General features: G+C 36.2%; 1 protein-coding gene across 1 annotated transcript; it reads right to left on the bottom strand.

The window, feature by feature from the left end:
* Positions 1 to 813: 813 nt before the first annotated feature.
* LOC142358346 (transmembrane protein 33-like) lies at positions 814 to 12,248 on the bottom strand. Its single transcript, XM_075409759.1, has 2 exons — positions 11,656 to 12,248; positions 814 to 1,438 (listed from the first exon to the last, which is right to left on the bottom strand). Exons 1-2 carry the CDS (start codon positions 12,192 to 12,194, stop codon positions 1,246 to 1,248), a joined length of 732 nt encoding a protein of 243 aa, XP_075265874.1. The 5' UTR covers positions 12,195 to 12,248; the 3' UTR covers positions 814 to 1,245.
* Positions 12,249 to 16,850: the final 4,602 nt, after the last annotated feature.

The following is a 16,850-nucleotide window of genomic DNA, read 5'->3' as shown; positions in this document are numbered from 1 at the left end:
AATGACGTCACACATGCAATTCAGTTGAAATTGCATGAACGAATGAACAAAAAGTGGCTGTGACGTCATATGGTCGTAACAAAAATCATGTCGACGAAATAAAATAACCAAGAGAAGGCCAATAATAGCCCCAGCTATCGCTGTGCGGCTATTAATCACGATATGTATCAAATAGGGTGGTTTTCGGCTTATCAATTTAAGGTTTTTCTAGACGATTCTGACCGATGATGAACTAATTTTAACGCCAATAACATCAGACAAAAAAAACGGTAAAAGAGCATCGAAAAAAACTTTGCCGTCTAAAACCACTTGTTGCCATCATCGGACAAAGCTGAAAACGTCGCCTTTTGTATTCTGATTGTTTTGTTACCTGTATTGCTTTAAATTGATTACAACTTTGATTCACAAATTTATCAGGAACAAAAAGATTTAATTTCTTTTTGTAAAGCACAAATTCTTGTAATTCTTGTAAGATTAAATTTGTAAAGCACAAACGTTTACAAAAATCGTTCGAGGGAAATTAATGCGCGCTTTTATACAATGGTATTTGCGGTTCTTCAGTATAGGTTTTATGAATCTGATGAAATCACTGACAATATCTGGTATTATTCGAGAACCCCGTGTCGGTTCGAGATGCAACTCAAAAATGGCTATGGAACGAGTCACAAAGCACAAACTTGCAATATAGAATCTCGTTACACAGACATCTGTCATGCAATAGCGTGTCTCACATATAAGTAAATGATCGCAACTTAAGCACGGCTTTCCAACAAATTTCGTTCTTTGAAATGGTCTCATCTTAGCTTTGAAAAGTTGTGTCTATAAATACTTGAAATTAGAAAATGAGGTTTTGGTTCATAGAGCAATCGCGTAAAATAACAGCAGGGATATACGAAGGAATAATGTGAACAGACAATCAGAACAAACGGGAAGAATTTGGATTTAAACATATAAAAAATTTGGAATCGAATACACAATAAGAAAAATAAGTTAGCACATTTAGAGCAGAAAGACTATCGTTTTCCTCCCTTACCAAAACTTTACACTAATTTAGCTATTCAGTTAAATTAGTAACACGAAATCTTTGTTAAAAGCAAGACAAATTTCTGATATATAGAGGTACACTATTTAATAGGTAAGGAAGTAAAAATTATAACAAAGCACGTAATACGCAGTTATGTACATTATTTACGTTTCTAGGGTAAACAATGTGGGTGCAAAATGGAGTCAGTCACTGCAATATTTTTAATTTTGTTGAGGCGATGGAACAAAAGGTGGAGCCCACTGGCAAAGGGTCTGAATGGCTCTGTAAATGAGTGTCCGGATAAATTGTGGACATCTGGGATCGTTGGCTAGCTGTTCGGATCCGATTCGTAACTGCTGGAACACTATCCTGCTGTAGGGATTCCTTTGGGAGCAGTATCGAAACGTCAGAAACCTAAAGATCTCATGTAATTCCAAGAATTTTTTTAGTTCCCATAACTCATTTGAAATAAATATTAAGTCAAATTTTTATCACTTATAACATTAATAAATCTTTCTGTATAAAATTTTGGTGTGTGCGATTTATATCATAAGAAAAAGAAATTTAAGCTAAATTTTCATACTACATAACCCATAGTGAAAAATTGTTTTTGATTTATTAAAGAAAAAACAAGTCATTTTTTATCACTTATAACTATTATAAATCTTTGGTAATTATCATTTAATGAATGCATTTTATATCATTAGAACAAAAAAAACCTAAGCTAAATTTTGATACTACATAACGTATAGTCAAAAATTAATAGCTTGTTTTATTAAAGTAAACCTTAGTTTTTTTTATTAATTATTAATACTTCAACGTATTATTAATAATCACTCTATTCCTAATCGACGAAGCCGCTTCACAGATAATAATACGTTATACGTTGTAGTATTCATATACTACAACGCAAAACCATCGCTTACATTCTTCAACTAAAAAAACGTGTTCTGTTAGTTTGAATTAAAAATTTCAAAAATCAGCAATAAAATATAGTCTCAATAAGAATATTCTAGAATAATTCCACTTGAGTGAACCTGTAAACAAAGATTCCTTATTTAGCTTAGATGCAACATATGTTGGACTGCTTATTTCAACAAAATTTTATGCGTGATACTTTGTTTTATTCAATGGAGTTATACGGTAAGTGGTTCTTTATGTTTTTGCTTTAACGTTATTAAAAATATCGTTGAAACTGTGATTTTAGAATATTTTTGTTATTGATGAAAAAGTGAGATTTTAGTCGATTTTTAGGTGTTTTATAAACTTTGAAAGTCACTTAATAATTGTAATTTTCGTATATTTTTTATAGTAGTCGGTTATATGTGCTATGCGATCATCTTTCGTTTAGAAAGTAGTTGCCATAGCACATATAACCCTCTATTCGATTGGCTTCGTCACCAGCTACTACGGCTTGGTGCGGCTAGCTTTAGCTTAATTGAATGGGCGTGGGGTAAATGCAGCGGGGTGTGGGTGTGCACCGGGGGGATTGATGGGGGCACCGGTGGGGGAGAGGGGTCTTTGGCTGCATGAGGCCACGTCCTTGCGGCCTCAAAAATGTGCAGGGGAGGGAGAACAAGTGGGGGGCTCACGTGGGAGAGGAGTGAAGTGGGGAGGGGGGGGGGGGGGTGCGAGTGTGCGAGGGGGTCAAAAGGTAAAAACTGCCCTTTACGTCATGAGTATACGTCTCCAAAACTGTTTGTGAATCGCGTACTTGGAGACTAGTGAGCTGAATGGCCTCTGGGCGCTACCTGTTTATCCCGTTTCTGAGAACGAAAATTCAAATGGGTCACACGAAAAATCGGTAGAGCAAAAGTTTGCATAAAAAGGACCACAGGACTAATATAATTGCTACAAAATTCGTCTGAGAGCAATTAAAAAGTCCTTAAAACCATTCTTATTTGACTTCTCTGCATTTTAAAACTAAGTGAAAAACTGCTCTTCTCTGATATATAAGGAATTTGATTTGCCATAACAAAGCAAATCATATGTCAATTTAGCACACATTCTTGGGGTGGCCAATAATTTGCACGCATAAGTATATAAAATGACAAGCGGGGATCAAAAAGGAAAAGATCTAAATTACAAAATTGTTAGTAGTCGGGGTTCTGTAATTCATAACGGATGTCAGGAAATTTTTAATCTGGTCGTTATTCAAAATTTTGCATCTTATGCTCGATTTTCAAACCATTCTGCTCAGCTCTTAGTTTTTTTTCATCCCATGATTTGGCTTGGGAGTTTCCCCTCGTTCACAATTACCAGATCTTTAAGATCTTTTCGGGTTCTCAGCAAACTGCTTTCACGCTATCGCCTATTTATTGAGTTCAATGGTGAATGTGTCGTTTAGGTTACAAGCTCGAACGAAGAAACCAAATTTTGCTTTTAAAAATTTAAATTAAAAACAGTTGCCCAACACTGGGTGAGTATTGGTTAATCCCCCAGCTCGACGTTTTCATAAGGTATTCGTCATCTTTTCAAATCTATCAATTAAAGAAGAACAAGTTAAAAAATATAAAGGTAAAGGATGAACAGCAAAGAATAAAAAGACAAGTCGATGGCGCTTCTTAGAAGACCAAAGATGACTTTTGTTCTAAGATAGTCATAGTGTCAGAAAGTTATCTTCCTTAAGCAAGGACCACCTCAAAGACAGTTGCTTCAGCACTCTTAAAAAATTTGTGTCGAAGTAGGTTTAACTAAATCTAGGCTACCGAAGCCCATCAGCTGATGTCCAATTTCAAACATCTTCATTGATTGTTGATTTGAGAGCTAAGGTTCCCCTTGGCAGAGGGGGTCTAAGCGGGCACACAATTAACTAGAATTGTAATCGAACCAGCATCACTTCGGAGCAGCATTCAAATCAGCCTAGTGTGCCAACCATTTCGGCATCTGGTAACCCTTATAACCCATTCTCTCGTTGTTTCTTGTTCCTCAAGGCTTCATCTCTCTGGCCAAGTAAACTTTGAACAAGTAGAGCTTCCTGATAAGCTTATTTTATTCATAATAACTCTCTCAGCCTTAAGACTCCCCCCTTGAGTTCACTAATTTGATCACTGACTTATACTAATTAATAACTATAAATTAGTATCACTAATTTATATTATTTAATAACTATAAATTAGTATCACTAATTTATGTTAATTATTAACTATAAAGTAGTATCACTAAATTATATTAATTAATAACTATAAGTTAGTATCACTAATTTGTATTAATTAATAACTATAAATTAGTATCACTAATTTATATTAATTAATAACTATAAATTAGTATCACTAAACTATAATAGTTAATAACTATAAATTAGTATCACTAATTTATATTAAATATTTACTATAAATTAGTACCACTAATTTATATTAATTAATAACAACAAATTAGTATCACTATGTTATATCAATTATTAACCGTATCACTAATTAATATTGATAAAATATTAATCATATACTATATTAATTATTAAATTAGTATCACTATTCTATTGCGCATCGCACAATTTAAATTAGTGTTGCGACTAATTATCTTGTCTCTGTTAAACTCAAAGAGTTTTGAACAATTATACGACAAAGCACCAGTTCAAGTCGTGATAAATGTTCTGCGAAAGACTTTACAAAATAACTATGTCATCGAGACAGACCAATGCTACCTTATATGAGTTCGGCTAGGATTGGTTCTATCAAGTTTCGGAACGCTCCTGGCGCTCAAGTTAAAAAAATCGATATCCCCTTCGATTTATAGAAACCGTATGGGTTAACAAATGGGCTAATAAAAATGCAAAGTTTTGCCATTCTTCCTCCGAGGTTATTTGATAGTACCGTGAAGTTAAGTCGAGTTTTGAACAAACATTTACCTCCGACGAGTCTATGTCTATTACATACATCATCGATTCTCGGTAACGGCCCGGTTGTTTTTTAATTGCCTACTAAGACCCCTTTAGTCTTTTACTAGACGAAACATTCAGCCTTCTTAACTAAAACAGGCGGTGCAGCCGAAAGGGAACTGATTGTTTCACCAAAGTTAGCTTCTTCAAGAACATCAACAATTTCTATCATTTTCAGCTTTTCAAAACCGTACTACCCTAGAACCGCCGGAATAATTTCTTTTTTTCTAATGTTATTTTATGTTTCATTTTATTGCAGAAACCCAAGTCCTTCGAGTTTTTGGAAAATACTTGATTAAGCTTCATGATCATAGCAGCCAATTGATGGCGTTGAATTCTACTTAAATCTGTGCCCTCTAATGTTGAATGAGTCCCCATTAGAAATGCTTCCCGATATTTTTGTTTGTCTTTACTGGTAAACAAACTATCTACTTGTAAGCTGTCGTCGCTGCTGAAGAATTCTGCGATGAGATTTGAACAATTATACGAAAAAGCACCAGTTCAAGTCGTGATAAATGTTCTGCGAAAGACTTCACAAAATAATAATTTCAACGAGACAGATCAATGCTACCTTATATGAGTCCAGCTAGGATTGGTTCTATCAAGTTTTGCAACGCTCCTGGAGCTCAAGTTAAACAAATCGACATCCTCTTCGATTTATAGAAACCGTTTGAGTTAAGAAATGGGCTTATATATGTAGAGTTTTGATGCTTCCTCCTTGGCCATTTGATAGTACCGTGATGTTAAGTTGAGTTTTGAAGAACAAACATTCCTCTCTAACAGTCTATTACATCATGGATTCTTGGTAACGGTCCGTTTGTTTTTTTTTATTTGCTTACAAGGACCCCTTTAGTCTACTACTAGACAAAACATTCAGCCTTCTTAACTGAAACTGACAGTGCAGCCGAATGGGAACTGATTGTTTCAGCAAAGTTACCTTCTTCACGATCCTCAAAAATTTCTATCACTTTCAGTTTTTCAAGACTCGTACTGCCATGGAACCGCTGTAATATTTTCTCTTCTAATGTTATTTAATAATCCAGTTTCTCGCAGAAACCCAAGTCGTTTGAGTTTTTGCAAAATACTTAAGCTTCATGAAAATAGCAGCCACTTGAAGACATTGACTTCTAATTAAATCTGTGACTTGTTACACCACTTCGTTTTCACTCCTTTTTTTTTATAAATATGAAATGTTCTCTTCTGTCAAGATAGGGCTAGCAAGATACGATCCTCAACAAGATCAGTACAGTGGTAAATTTTTTTGTTAAAAATAAACTTTTATTCACCATTTGATTTGCTTTTTATGCAGTTGTTTTCAGCCGTAAGGGTTTGAAGGAATATTCCTCTGAAAAAACAATAAGGGAGTATAAATGACTTGAAATCAACAACACTTAATTTTAAGAGAATTTGGTTTCTTACAAGATACAAAAAAAAGATGAGACAATTGACTTTATTTACTTGTGCACACTTCATTTTATATCAGTTGTTTCGTACTTAATTGTTATAGATAGTTAAAACTATCTTTTTGTTGATTGGGATAGCAATGCAAGAGCCATCTACTGTTGAATGAGTCCCCGTCCAAAATGCTTTTCGATGTTTTGGTTTGTCTTTACTGGTAAAAAAAACTATCTACTTGTCAGCTGTCGTCGTTGCTGAAGAATTCTGCGCTGAGTTTTGAACAATTAAAATTTTTAAACAATTCAATTTAAATTTGGTTCAATTAAAATTTTAATTCAATTAAATTAAAATTTTTAATTCAATTAAAATTTTTAAACAATTTAAATTTGGTTTTTTAAAATATCTATCCACGCTTCGTGTTTTACCGATACAATGATCGTGTCCAGTAAAACAGCCTACGATCAAAAAAGTGTCTGCATTTTGCGTAATAAGAGGAAAACTTACCTTGTCTCAACCGCAGAGTAATATCTTACCGTGCAAATTTGGTATGCATTTTTGTTCAGTAAACAGATATTATTCACAGTTAACAGATACTGAGATATTGTTTTTATGAGTGACAAAAAACTAGGCCAAATTATGCTTGCTTAGCGTTTATCAACTAACAGTTCTATCTTTCCTAGAATTTCTACTGATGTGTAATTAGTGGTTAGAACTTTGTTGCATGGAACTATTCTTTTTAAGTCTGTACAGGATTTATGAGTTTATGAGTGATACACTACTTCCGCTATCCACTACACCCACTTTCATTTGTCCTTGCACGAGTATTTCGATATTTAACAATTTTGTACTGATAGAGCAAGCTTTATTATTGCCTGCATCGGTTATTTGCTTTTTCTGTTAGGGAAATATCGCTTTATGTGCCGAGAACTTTAACAGTAAAGAAAACTCTGACGCATTATATCCTGCGCCCTTTTTCTCGTCATCCGCAGCATGCATCGTTATAGTATGTTCAAATGTTTTCAGTTTCATTGTTGTTGAACACCTTTTTGTCATATTCTGCAAAATTTGTTCTGCTTCAGTACTGGTCGAAAATTTTATCCTCCGTATCTGCGTCGTCTCAACCAAGCCTTGGCTGATTCCGCAACTTTCCCTGGAATTCACCTGAAGTTTCTGGAGAAACCATTATCCGCATAAACTAGGAACTTATTTTGGTCATCATGTCTGATGGCAGTAATCTGTGGCACTTGGTCCTCCTCCTCTATTCTCGTTACGGACTCTAGTTTTAACGCTCTGTCTAATGCTTTATCCCGAGTCAAATCTTTGTTCTAATGCTTTCCTTAGGTTTAATCGAACTTGACTGTAGCGAGATTCCCCTCCAAAAAACCACGCAGCACTAAGTGGTCACGGATATCTCTCGACTCCTCTGGGTATGCCTTGGGCAAAATGGTTTAAATTTCCCAGAAAAATTGAGCTTTTCGCCTGGTTGTTGAACACGAGCTAGCCGTTTACGGAAAACAACCGGTTTCTCACTAATTATTCGGAAAAGCTTTAACAAATTCGTCGTAGCTATCCCTCACGTTCTGCGGTAATGATTCATAAAATTCAATTGCTGATTTCTGTAAGCGGAACCCGAAATAAGGCGGCCGTTCACCAATTTCTCGAGCCGCTCTTACAGAGCCTCCAGTTTCCGTTCTTTTCCATTTCTGCAATTTCGCTAATAGCTCAAAACAAGTTACGTAGCTCTCAAAATCATTGGAGCCGGTGAAAGCGATTCCGGCAGTAGAAATTTTGATATGCAATCCGCTGCCATTGACTTTATTCACTTGTGCACACTTCATTTTGTATCCGTTGTTTCTTACTTAATTATAATACATAATTCAAACTATCTTTTTATACTGATTGGGATAGCAATGCAAGAGAATCATTACCTTACTGAGTCATGAAAATATAACTTAATTGGTTCTTAAATTAATTAAAACCAAGAATTCTAAGATTGAGGTAGCAATCAAAAATTATATTGATCAGTATCTCAGATTTCGTTGGTTTAGCCAGCAGTTTTATCAACAATTGCGTTTACAAAGATAACTTGGTCCAGGAGCCCTTGTTTGCTTAACCCAAACACAATCTCGGTTCCGATGTTTGAACCATAAATTTTTTTGACAGTTGGTTGCAGATAATTTTTCATACAAATAAGGTCGCTAATCAACCCATTTAGCTGCAACCTTTTGTGAAGTAAACTAATGTAATTTATTCTAACTATAACCCACTGGTTAAATATCCACATGCTTTCAAATATCCAGTCAATAAATCACAGAATCAGTATTGTTATTTTATGATCATCTGGAAATTGTTGTTGTTCGCTTTTATAGGCAGAAAAAAAAAGATCTCAACGCTCATATTTTTATGTTAATTTCTGCTGGTCGAGCAAAAATTGTTTAAACAGTAAAAATTTACTGTTTAAAGTTTTTACCGAAGAGGGCAACGTGTTCCACCTTCGAATGCTTTTAAGGACAAAAGCTTTGTTACAACACTTCGTTTTCGCTCCTTTTTATATTATTGTGAAATGTTCTTTTCTGTCAAGATACGGCTAGCAAGATACGACCTTCAAAAAGATCAGTTTAGTGGTCAATTTTTTGTCAAAAATTAGCTTTTATTCTCCATTTGATTTGCTTTTTATGCAGTTGTTTTCAGCTGTAAGAGTTTGAAGGAAAATTCCTCTGAAACAACAATAAGGGAGTACAAATGACTTGAAATCATCAACACTTAATTTTAAGAGAATTTAGTTTCTTACAAGATACAAAAAACGCAGAGCATTAGCCATTTTTAGTTCATTTTCAAATGATAAGTTTGAATCAAAATGTACTCCTAAATAACGACAAGCATGAGCTGGTATAACAACTTCACCCTTGAACGTTAACTCTTCATTAGTGTGCTTTTTCAAGAGTAAAAACTCTTTCTATCGGCATTTAATGTGAGTTGATTTTCTGCTTCTTCTAATACTTTTTTTCAAATTATAATGAAACTTTTCATTGCTTTCAAAATTGAAAATAAAAGCATTGTCATCCAGAAACTGAACAATGTAATTTTCACCCGCCATGTTTTTTTAGGAAAATGGTTCACGTATAACAGAAAAATGAGAGATTTCAGCTCTGATGCTTGTGGAACATCGTTGTTAAGTTATTTTCTTTGATAAGTCAGTGCGAAATTTGACGCAATGTATTCGATTTGTGAGCAAAGATTGCAAAAGAAATATTTTCGATTGAGAGAGATTAAAATTTTCTATTGAGAGAGATTAATATTACCTATTACTTTTTCAATAAAGAAAGTACAACATCAGTTGATGACTTTTAAGATTGTAAGCCGAACTGCTTCCTCTTCTAAAGCTCATATTTTTCAAGTTACTCTACGAACTGATTGAGCAGAACTCTTCAAAAACTTTTGCAAAAGTTGGTGTCACGAAAACAGGAGGGCAATTAGTTAACACAGAAAGAGCACCGTCTTGTGAATTGGTGTGATGTTTGCATCCTTTGCAACCGTTGGGAGAACGTTCTCTTGAGTACTATCGTGAAGATAATACAATCGTGCATACAATAAGCTGACTATGTGTTCCATTAGCGTATGTGCCAGATTTCAATGCACAAGCATTGATAAATCCCGGGCCTGGTGCTTTGTTGTTGTCTAGATTGTCTGTAAAGTTACAGATTTCGCTCAACGTAAATGGTGTGACGTTGAACTATTCAAAATTTTGCTGTCTTTTTCTAAGTTCAATGGAACAAACTGCCCTCTTCCGATGCCCATTTCACTTTGTTAAAAGCGTTACAGATCGACTTTTGTCTTTCGTTTTTTCGACCATTCTCGTCAATTTGAGATATTTGGACTACTATTTTCCTTTCCGATTTTTTTCTAATGAAATTTTATTCTATTTACTTTGAGGAATCAAATTTCGTGCAAAATACCTCTAAACTTTGATGTGCCTGCTTTAGCTTTATATTAACAAGATTGCAATACTTTTTAAATGATGCAAACAAATCAGCACTTCGTGTCAATTTGTATTCATTGAAGTATCTGTTTCTCAGCAACTAAGTTTTCAATTTTTGTCACACACGGTTTAGTAGTAGTAGTAGTAGTAGTAGTAGTAGTAGTAGGAGAGTCTTTAGGGTCGGAGCCCTCGGGTGTGGAACCCTTCAGTTTTCGTTTGGCACGAGTTTTTTCATTGGTTTGCAGATTCCACAGTTGCATAGAAGTCTCCAGGTGCAGCTGTCGAGTTCGTTGTAGCTTCTGTGGAAATAGTTTTGGTACATCTCTGTCAGAAGTTTCTTCGTCATTGGCTTCTCCGTTGTCCTACTGATGATGTTGAATAGCTTTGTGGCTCTGAAGAAAAAATTTTCGTCTGATTTATGTAGTCGGTGTTTGGGGAGTTCAAATTCCTGCTTTTGTCTTGTTTCGTTTTCTTTTCGCTTTGGCAGTTTGTCTTCGGGGACGTAGTAATTGCCTTCTAGGATTGAGAGGAGATAGAGGACATCGTGCATTTCCATGTACATGGAGAGTGGGAGTATTTTCAGCGTTTCGAGTCTTTGATGGTATTCGTCGTTTCCACCGCATATCCACTTTGTTGCCTTTTGCTGGATCTTCTCGATTGATTTCATGTCAGTCTTCGAAGGGTACCAGACTTGGGAGGCGTAAGTGAGTACGGGCACTACGTATCCTATGTAAGCGTTCAGTTTCGTTTCCATTGAGGTTCTGCTCGAAACATTTCGTTTGAGTGTGTAGAAGGCTTTCCACGCTTTGGTTGTTCTAAGTTGGCAGTTTGCGCTCCAAGAGAGATTTCGAGACATTACGACTCCGAGATCTTTTTGGGTGGCAACGGTTTCAAGACCTGCTTCGTCACGCTGGGCTAGATCCCCTCTGATGAGGAGAGTTTTACTTTTGCTAACATTTTACTTTTGCTAACATAACAATTATCTGAAGGAGTCTTTTGTTATTGGAAATCATCTTTATTGGTGCGTGTTTGAGTTCTTTCACAAAAATTCTGCAAACATTTCATTGCCATTTTTTGTTGATAAATTATTCTCTAATCTTTAAGAAGCATATCTTTATTAAAATTTAATCAAAACAGTATCACCCTTTCAGCTTCCTGCTTCTTTCAAGAACCTTTTTTGGTGAAGGCTATTTAAAATGTATATTTAGAATATTTCCGCTTTAAAAAATGCATGAGCATGTTTTGTCAATTTTTAGGTGCACTACAAAAGGGTGATACCGTTTTGATACTGATACAGAAGAACTCAAGTACGAAAGCAAGAAAAATTGTAAAAGTTATTGAAATAAAAAACCGGATTAAACAAAATAGTCCACAGACCTGTAATAAATGAACGGTGTGAGCAGACTACCGCGTCCACTGAAGATCATCATAACCAGTGCAGGGAAAAGAAGAACCTCATTCAAAGCAATGAACCTCAAGATAGACTGACTGTTTGAGGTCACTTTCAACACAAGCGAGTTTAGAGCCGCTAAACTCAATTGACTTCCTGCATTTCGTTGAATGAAAAAAGAAATGTTGAAAAGAGCCAGCAGGAAGATAGGAATTGCCACTAGAGTAACTGGAGAAGAAGTTGAGACAAAGATCAGTGTGTAGAGTAGATAATGAGCCGAGTCCTCCAAAATAACCCGGGAGAAAAAATCGCGATTAAGGGCAACAACCGGCATCCGTTGGTGGAGTCTTAGTGCACATGATAAACCATTACTCACAAGGGCTCGCTGGTAGAAAACTTGGATGCTTTCCGCTCCATACAAGGGCACTACAAAGAGAAAAGAAGCAAAAATTGTGTACAAACGGGCAAGGAAGATAAGACAGTCAATTTTATTCTGTTGAGCGAACGATATGATTCCAGATAACATAGTTATCTGAAACAAAGCTTGCTTTTTATAGGTAATCGAAAAATAGATTAAGTGTATTAGTAAGTGATGTAGAGGAAACTAGTTTGTCAAAGTAAAATTAATTCTGAAATTTAACACAAACGTTTTCATCCTCAGGTTTAAACTGTTTCACAAACTGTTAAAGGATAAAATGGGACAGTTCAAACGATTCCAGGAACTATTTTAAAAAATTAGGATCCATTCTGTTTTGCCCATACCCCCCAGCTTTGCGGGTTTATACTTTTTACGCCCCCGGTGCACGTGTTTTTTACATAATCCAAAAATTTAATAGAAAATTTTCCATTTATACAATATTTAGCCTATATTTGCAACCCATATTTTCAGCTGTTATCAATTTCTTTAAATTATTCCTATTCCGGGTTTTTCTATTTTGACCATGTTTTTGTATTTCTAGGGTAATTCCGAATTTGCCCTAGCCCTAAAAATATCCCTCTTGTGGGCAACTTGCAAATGTTGTTTTTTCATGCACAAAATATTTTTTGCCCTATTTTTCTTTCGCAAGTCAAAATTATGATTTTAACTAATATATTAGCGTGAGTTCCCGGCTCCTATATTCATCGCGTGTGTTTAGCCCGGATTCAACCTACTGGTCATGAGTTTCTCTACTGTGCGAGAGGCAGCCAGAATTTTCCAATCAATGTCATTCGTGCATCCACTACATTCAAGATGTTGACCCACCTTGAATCCTTCTTTTGATGTTCTGATATCCTAGTGGTAACATGCCGGCTTGTCTGCCCATAGATGGATCAGCATTCATTACATTTCATCTCAAATTGCTCGCAAAGTTTTGAGTAAGTTTGCCTAAATGTTGCAGAAAAAATGTTTGTTGATCATTAGATCCAGTCTGGCTTTTTGATGCCCTTGCGGTTTTGTTTTCATTTGATCTTCACTGCCCGCAGGAAGATAGTTGCCACTAGACTAGAGTACATGGATATGACGTTGAGACAAAGATCAGTATGTATAGTAGATGATAAGCCGAGTCCTCCAAAACAACCCGGGAGAAAAAATCGCGATCAAGGGCAACAACTGGCATCCTTTGCGGGAGTCTTAGTGCACTTGACAAACCATTGTAATATCCGTGCACTGTGTATGGTTACGGGTTGGCTTGGGAATTTTTCTAAAGCACTTTAAATCCTCGGGGTTACTGATGAAAATCTTCTAAGTCTAAGACTTTAATTAATTATGAAGCTGTAAATATTAAGGCTGTTCAATATAGAGTTAGACTTATTGGTCGAAAATACAATAAGTTTCAAAAGATTACAAGTGTAAAGCTAATAAGAGAAAGGCAGCTCAATTATATGAGGTTTAATTTTGAATATGGTCTTTGGTTTCGGTCCTATCAATGGTTGATTAGTCTTAGGTTGTTTTTTACCCGTTTTCTTTAATCACGTTGGGATTATCTCAAAGCTATTTTCTACCGCACGGGTCCCTGTTAGTTACACTAACAGATAACAGGTGTACCTGCCTGACGAATCCCGTCAAGAACAAACATTTCTTGACGTCTCCCGTCAAGATGACATTCCGTGATGATTTCCATCATTATTTATGATGCTTTCTTTATATTGTTAAAATACGGTTTTCTCTTAGTAACCATCTGTTTTTGTTCTCCCATTTATTGTGAAAATTTCGAATTATGTGTTCACTATGTATTTTATGAGAATATCATACATTAAGTTCTATGGTTTACAACACTGCCTCCCTCTTAGAAAATGTGAATGTTCCACTCACTCACAAGCAAGACTTTCAAAGGTCCATTTTCGAGTTCATATATTCCTCTGCTTTTTCAATCCCGTGCTTGTCAAAAATATTACGGGCCTCCTCATCTTCCATAATTTTCTTTGCCTGAAGAATAATTTTGAACAGGTCCTCCCGACCACCCTTGTCCGGATGACAGAGCATTGCCAACGTTTTGAAATTTTTCTGAATAGTACTGGTTTTGGCCCCCTGTGGTAGGAATAGAAGCTCATAAAAGTTCGGAGATCGACTGAAAGGGCTCTGCGCGTTGATTGCCTCTAGTCTCCTATGCATTAACCTCTTTGAGGTCGGTTCTGTTCTTACCCTGGTCCTTAGTTTTCTGATATCTATCTGGGCATTCTCCAACTCCGGATCTAAACATTCCTGCTCATCCACCAGAGCGATCCATTCTGTTGTCTTTGTTTCGGCTACATTCGTAACCTCTGCCCACTCTTCCTTCAAAATTTCCCCCTGCATCCTGCAGGACTCCCGCTGATTCCCATCGTATTCAAGCAGTTGTTTGGTCTCAAGCAATTGATCGCTTAAACTTTGACTTTTATGTTTTAAATGCCGGAGCTCCTCTTCGAGCCGAGCCCCGGCAGTTCCCAGCATTTCGCTGTTGTCAATCTTCTTCTGCTGTTCCTCGATTCTCTGATACATCCCATTTAACTCCATGACACTAATTGCGGCTCTATCCACTATATTGGTTGGTTGCAGCTGCGTCAATGGCACCACATATCTTTTATTTGAGGTTACTCCAACAACTCGATACACTTGGTGCCTGACTATTGACCTAACCTCGAACAACTCGGGTAGATAGTAGCAATCATCACCGGTTTTTGGTTGTGTCATTCCTACATATTATACATTTAAATAATCTAAAGTGTCGATATCAATTTCTGTCATATCTGGTACAGATTTAGACTTTTTTGCTTTAATAACTACAATGTCTGTATTACCATCACACAGTTCAACTGTTCTTTTTCTAGTCAATTTTTGTTCCTCAGTACGTTGTTTTAGATGATGAAAATAACGTAGTTCCCCCATTGGGTTAATGGGTTGCAGAGCAATCACAGGATTGGTGCCACTCTGTAACATATCGATTGAAAAAGACACACGTACCAAACGAAATATGTTTTTTAATCCAATAAAAATACTCAAAAAACTGATGGTTATTTCCCTGGCCACATGCTTGACTTGTTTCACTTCATTACCCAGGTATTCAAAAATCAGCAATTCATGCCCCTGGTGATTGTACTTCCAGTCCGTGTTGAAATACTCTAGAGTCTCATGCTCATATAGAACTCCTTGTCCCAGGAACACTTTTCTTCCTGTAATCGTTTTTCTCGAATGCCTTAATCTTTGGGCCCTCTTGCTGAGTTCAAGGTTTTGTCATTGAAAAACCCCTCCATTGGCGCGGAGGTTGACATTGGATTTATCAATCAGTTGTATTCGTCTGCCATATGTTATCCATGACCCATCCTGCAGTTCAAGAGCATTCGGATACATGGGGTTGCAATTTATTAGTGCGAAATTTCTATAGAATACTCCAGAAATAGGGTCCTTCTAATTCCATCTGAACTGTTGTCATTAGACACCCTAATTGATACTCCCTCGGTACAAAACTGGTGTTCTACAACATGTACGATAGCTTTAGCGCACCTAAGGACATAAAGTATTCCTCCCGCTCTTTCTGCGTTTGTAGCCAAGCGTTTAGTTGATTTAGTAAAATTTGATGTGATTTTCCGTTAATTGGTGTTGTTAAAATCATAGCTCTCTGCAGTGTTTCTATGCGACAATTTAATAACTCTGTTTGTTTCAGATTTTCAAACAAGCCTCGAAAATCCAACACAAAAAAGTGGTCGAGTTTTATGTCACTGAGATCTGTCTCAGATATATCTGTTGGTAAAAATTTTGTTCCGTGGCCGTCAAGGTTTCCTTTGTTTAAAACAAATTTCTTGGGTTTGTTTCAAAAAGCTGAAAATTATCTATCTGTTTTGTCCTGTTTTTCAACTGAACAACTAAATTTCTTTTTCTGTCCAATATGTTCCCGGCTAGGACTATTTTGAAACATGGTCTGAAAATTTAACTATCGCTAAGATAATTGATTTTTTGTCTTGGTCGAAAAAATATTGTACTGAATCTATTTCAAATGTGTCTCCTTGATATAACAAGGTCTGCTCCTGTGTCAGAGGGTCTTTAAAATGTAACCATATTCCTTCAATCGCTTCCCTAGTTTCAATGAACAAAGTCCCCATGAAAAATTCAGCATTTATCATGATATTACCTTTCTGTGTTTGACTTTTTAGATTGATCCACTCCACGGGGTAGACATAATTCACTCCTTTTTCATCGCCGCCTTTCATGAATGTTTTTGATACCTTCTGAACAAACTCTGCGTCGGTTCTTTCAACATTCATCTCATTAAGGACTTCGTTAGGAAACATTGAATTCAAAGTCACCAAGACCCGGTAACCGTGCTTTGTGTACCTGCCAACGGTTTTGGCAGACTGATTCTTTTATTGGATAAAACGTTGGAATTACTTGTGATTTTTCGTTTAAGTAAGTTGCGTCGTCATACCAAACCTTTTTTTTCAGCACAGTTACCATATTGCAGCCCTGTACATGCAGTATTTTAGTTTACTCCTGCTGCTCTCGGCGTAGAAGAGTTCTCCTTTATTTACCTGCTCCTCCTTTATGTGTGACGTTTCGCATTTTGTCCGTTCCGTCGTGGCAAATTTTTGCGTCTGCAGAATGTTCTTAAAATCATACCCCACAATCTCCAAGGATTGTGAAAAACCTACTATGCTAACCAATTGGAGAAATTTCTATTTCAGCTGCACGTTCCAATGTGGGTTCAAGGGCCTCTGTATGTTGTCGTAT

The sequence above is a fragment of the Convolutriloba macropyga genome, unplaced genomic scaffold (assembly GCF_964194025.1).
Source record: "Convolutriloba macropyga unplaced genomic scaffold, txConMacr16.3 SCAFFOLD_2157, whole genome shotgun sequence".
In the NCBI taxonomy this organism is placed as follows: Eukaryota; Metazoa; Xenacoelomorpha; order Acoela; family Convolutidae; genus Convolutriloba; species Convolutriloba macropyga.
The sequence above is the reverse complement of the archived record's forward strand: the minus strand, read 5'-3'. Positions and strand labels throughout refer to the sequence as shown.

Bases quoted from the DNA above. Each gene is read 5' to 3' on its own strand.
- LOC142358346 (XM_075409759.1), bottom strand. From the start codon at position 12,194: ATGTTATCTGGAATCATATCGTTCGCTCAACAGAATAAAATTGACTGT. The intron at 1,439-11,655 runs GTCTGTGGACTA...TGAGATCTTTAG, and splicing joins ACACCGTTCATTTATTACAG to GTTTCTGACGTTTCGATACT.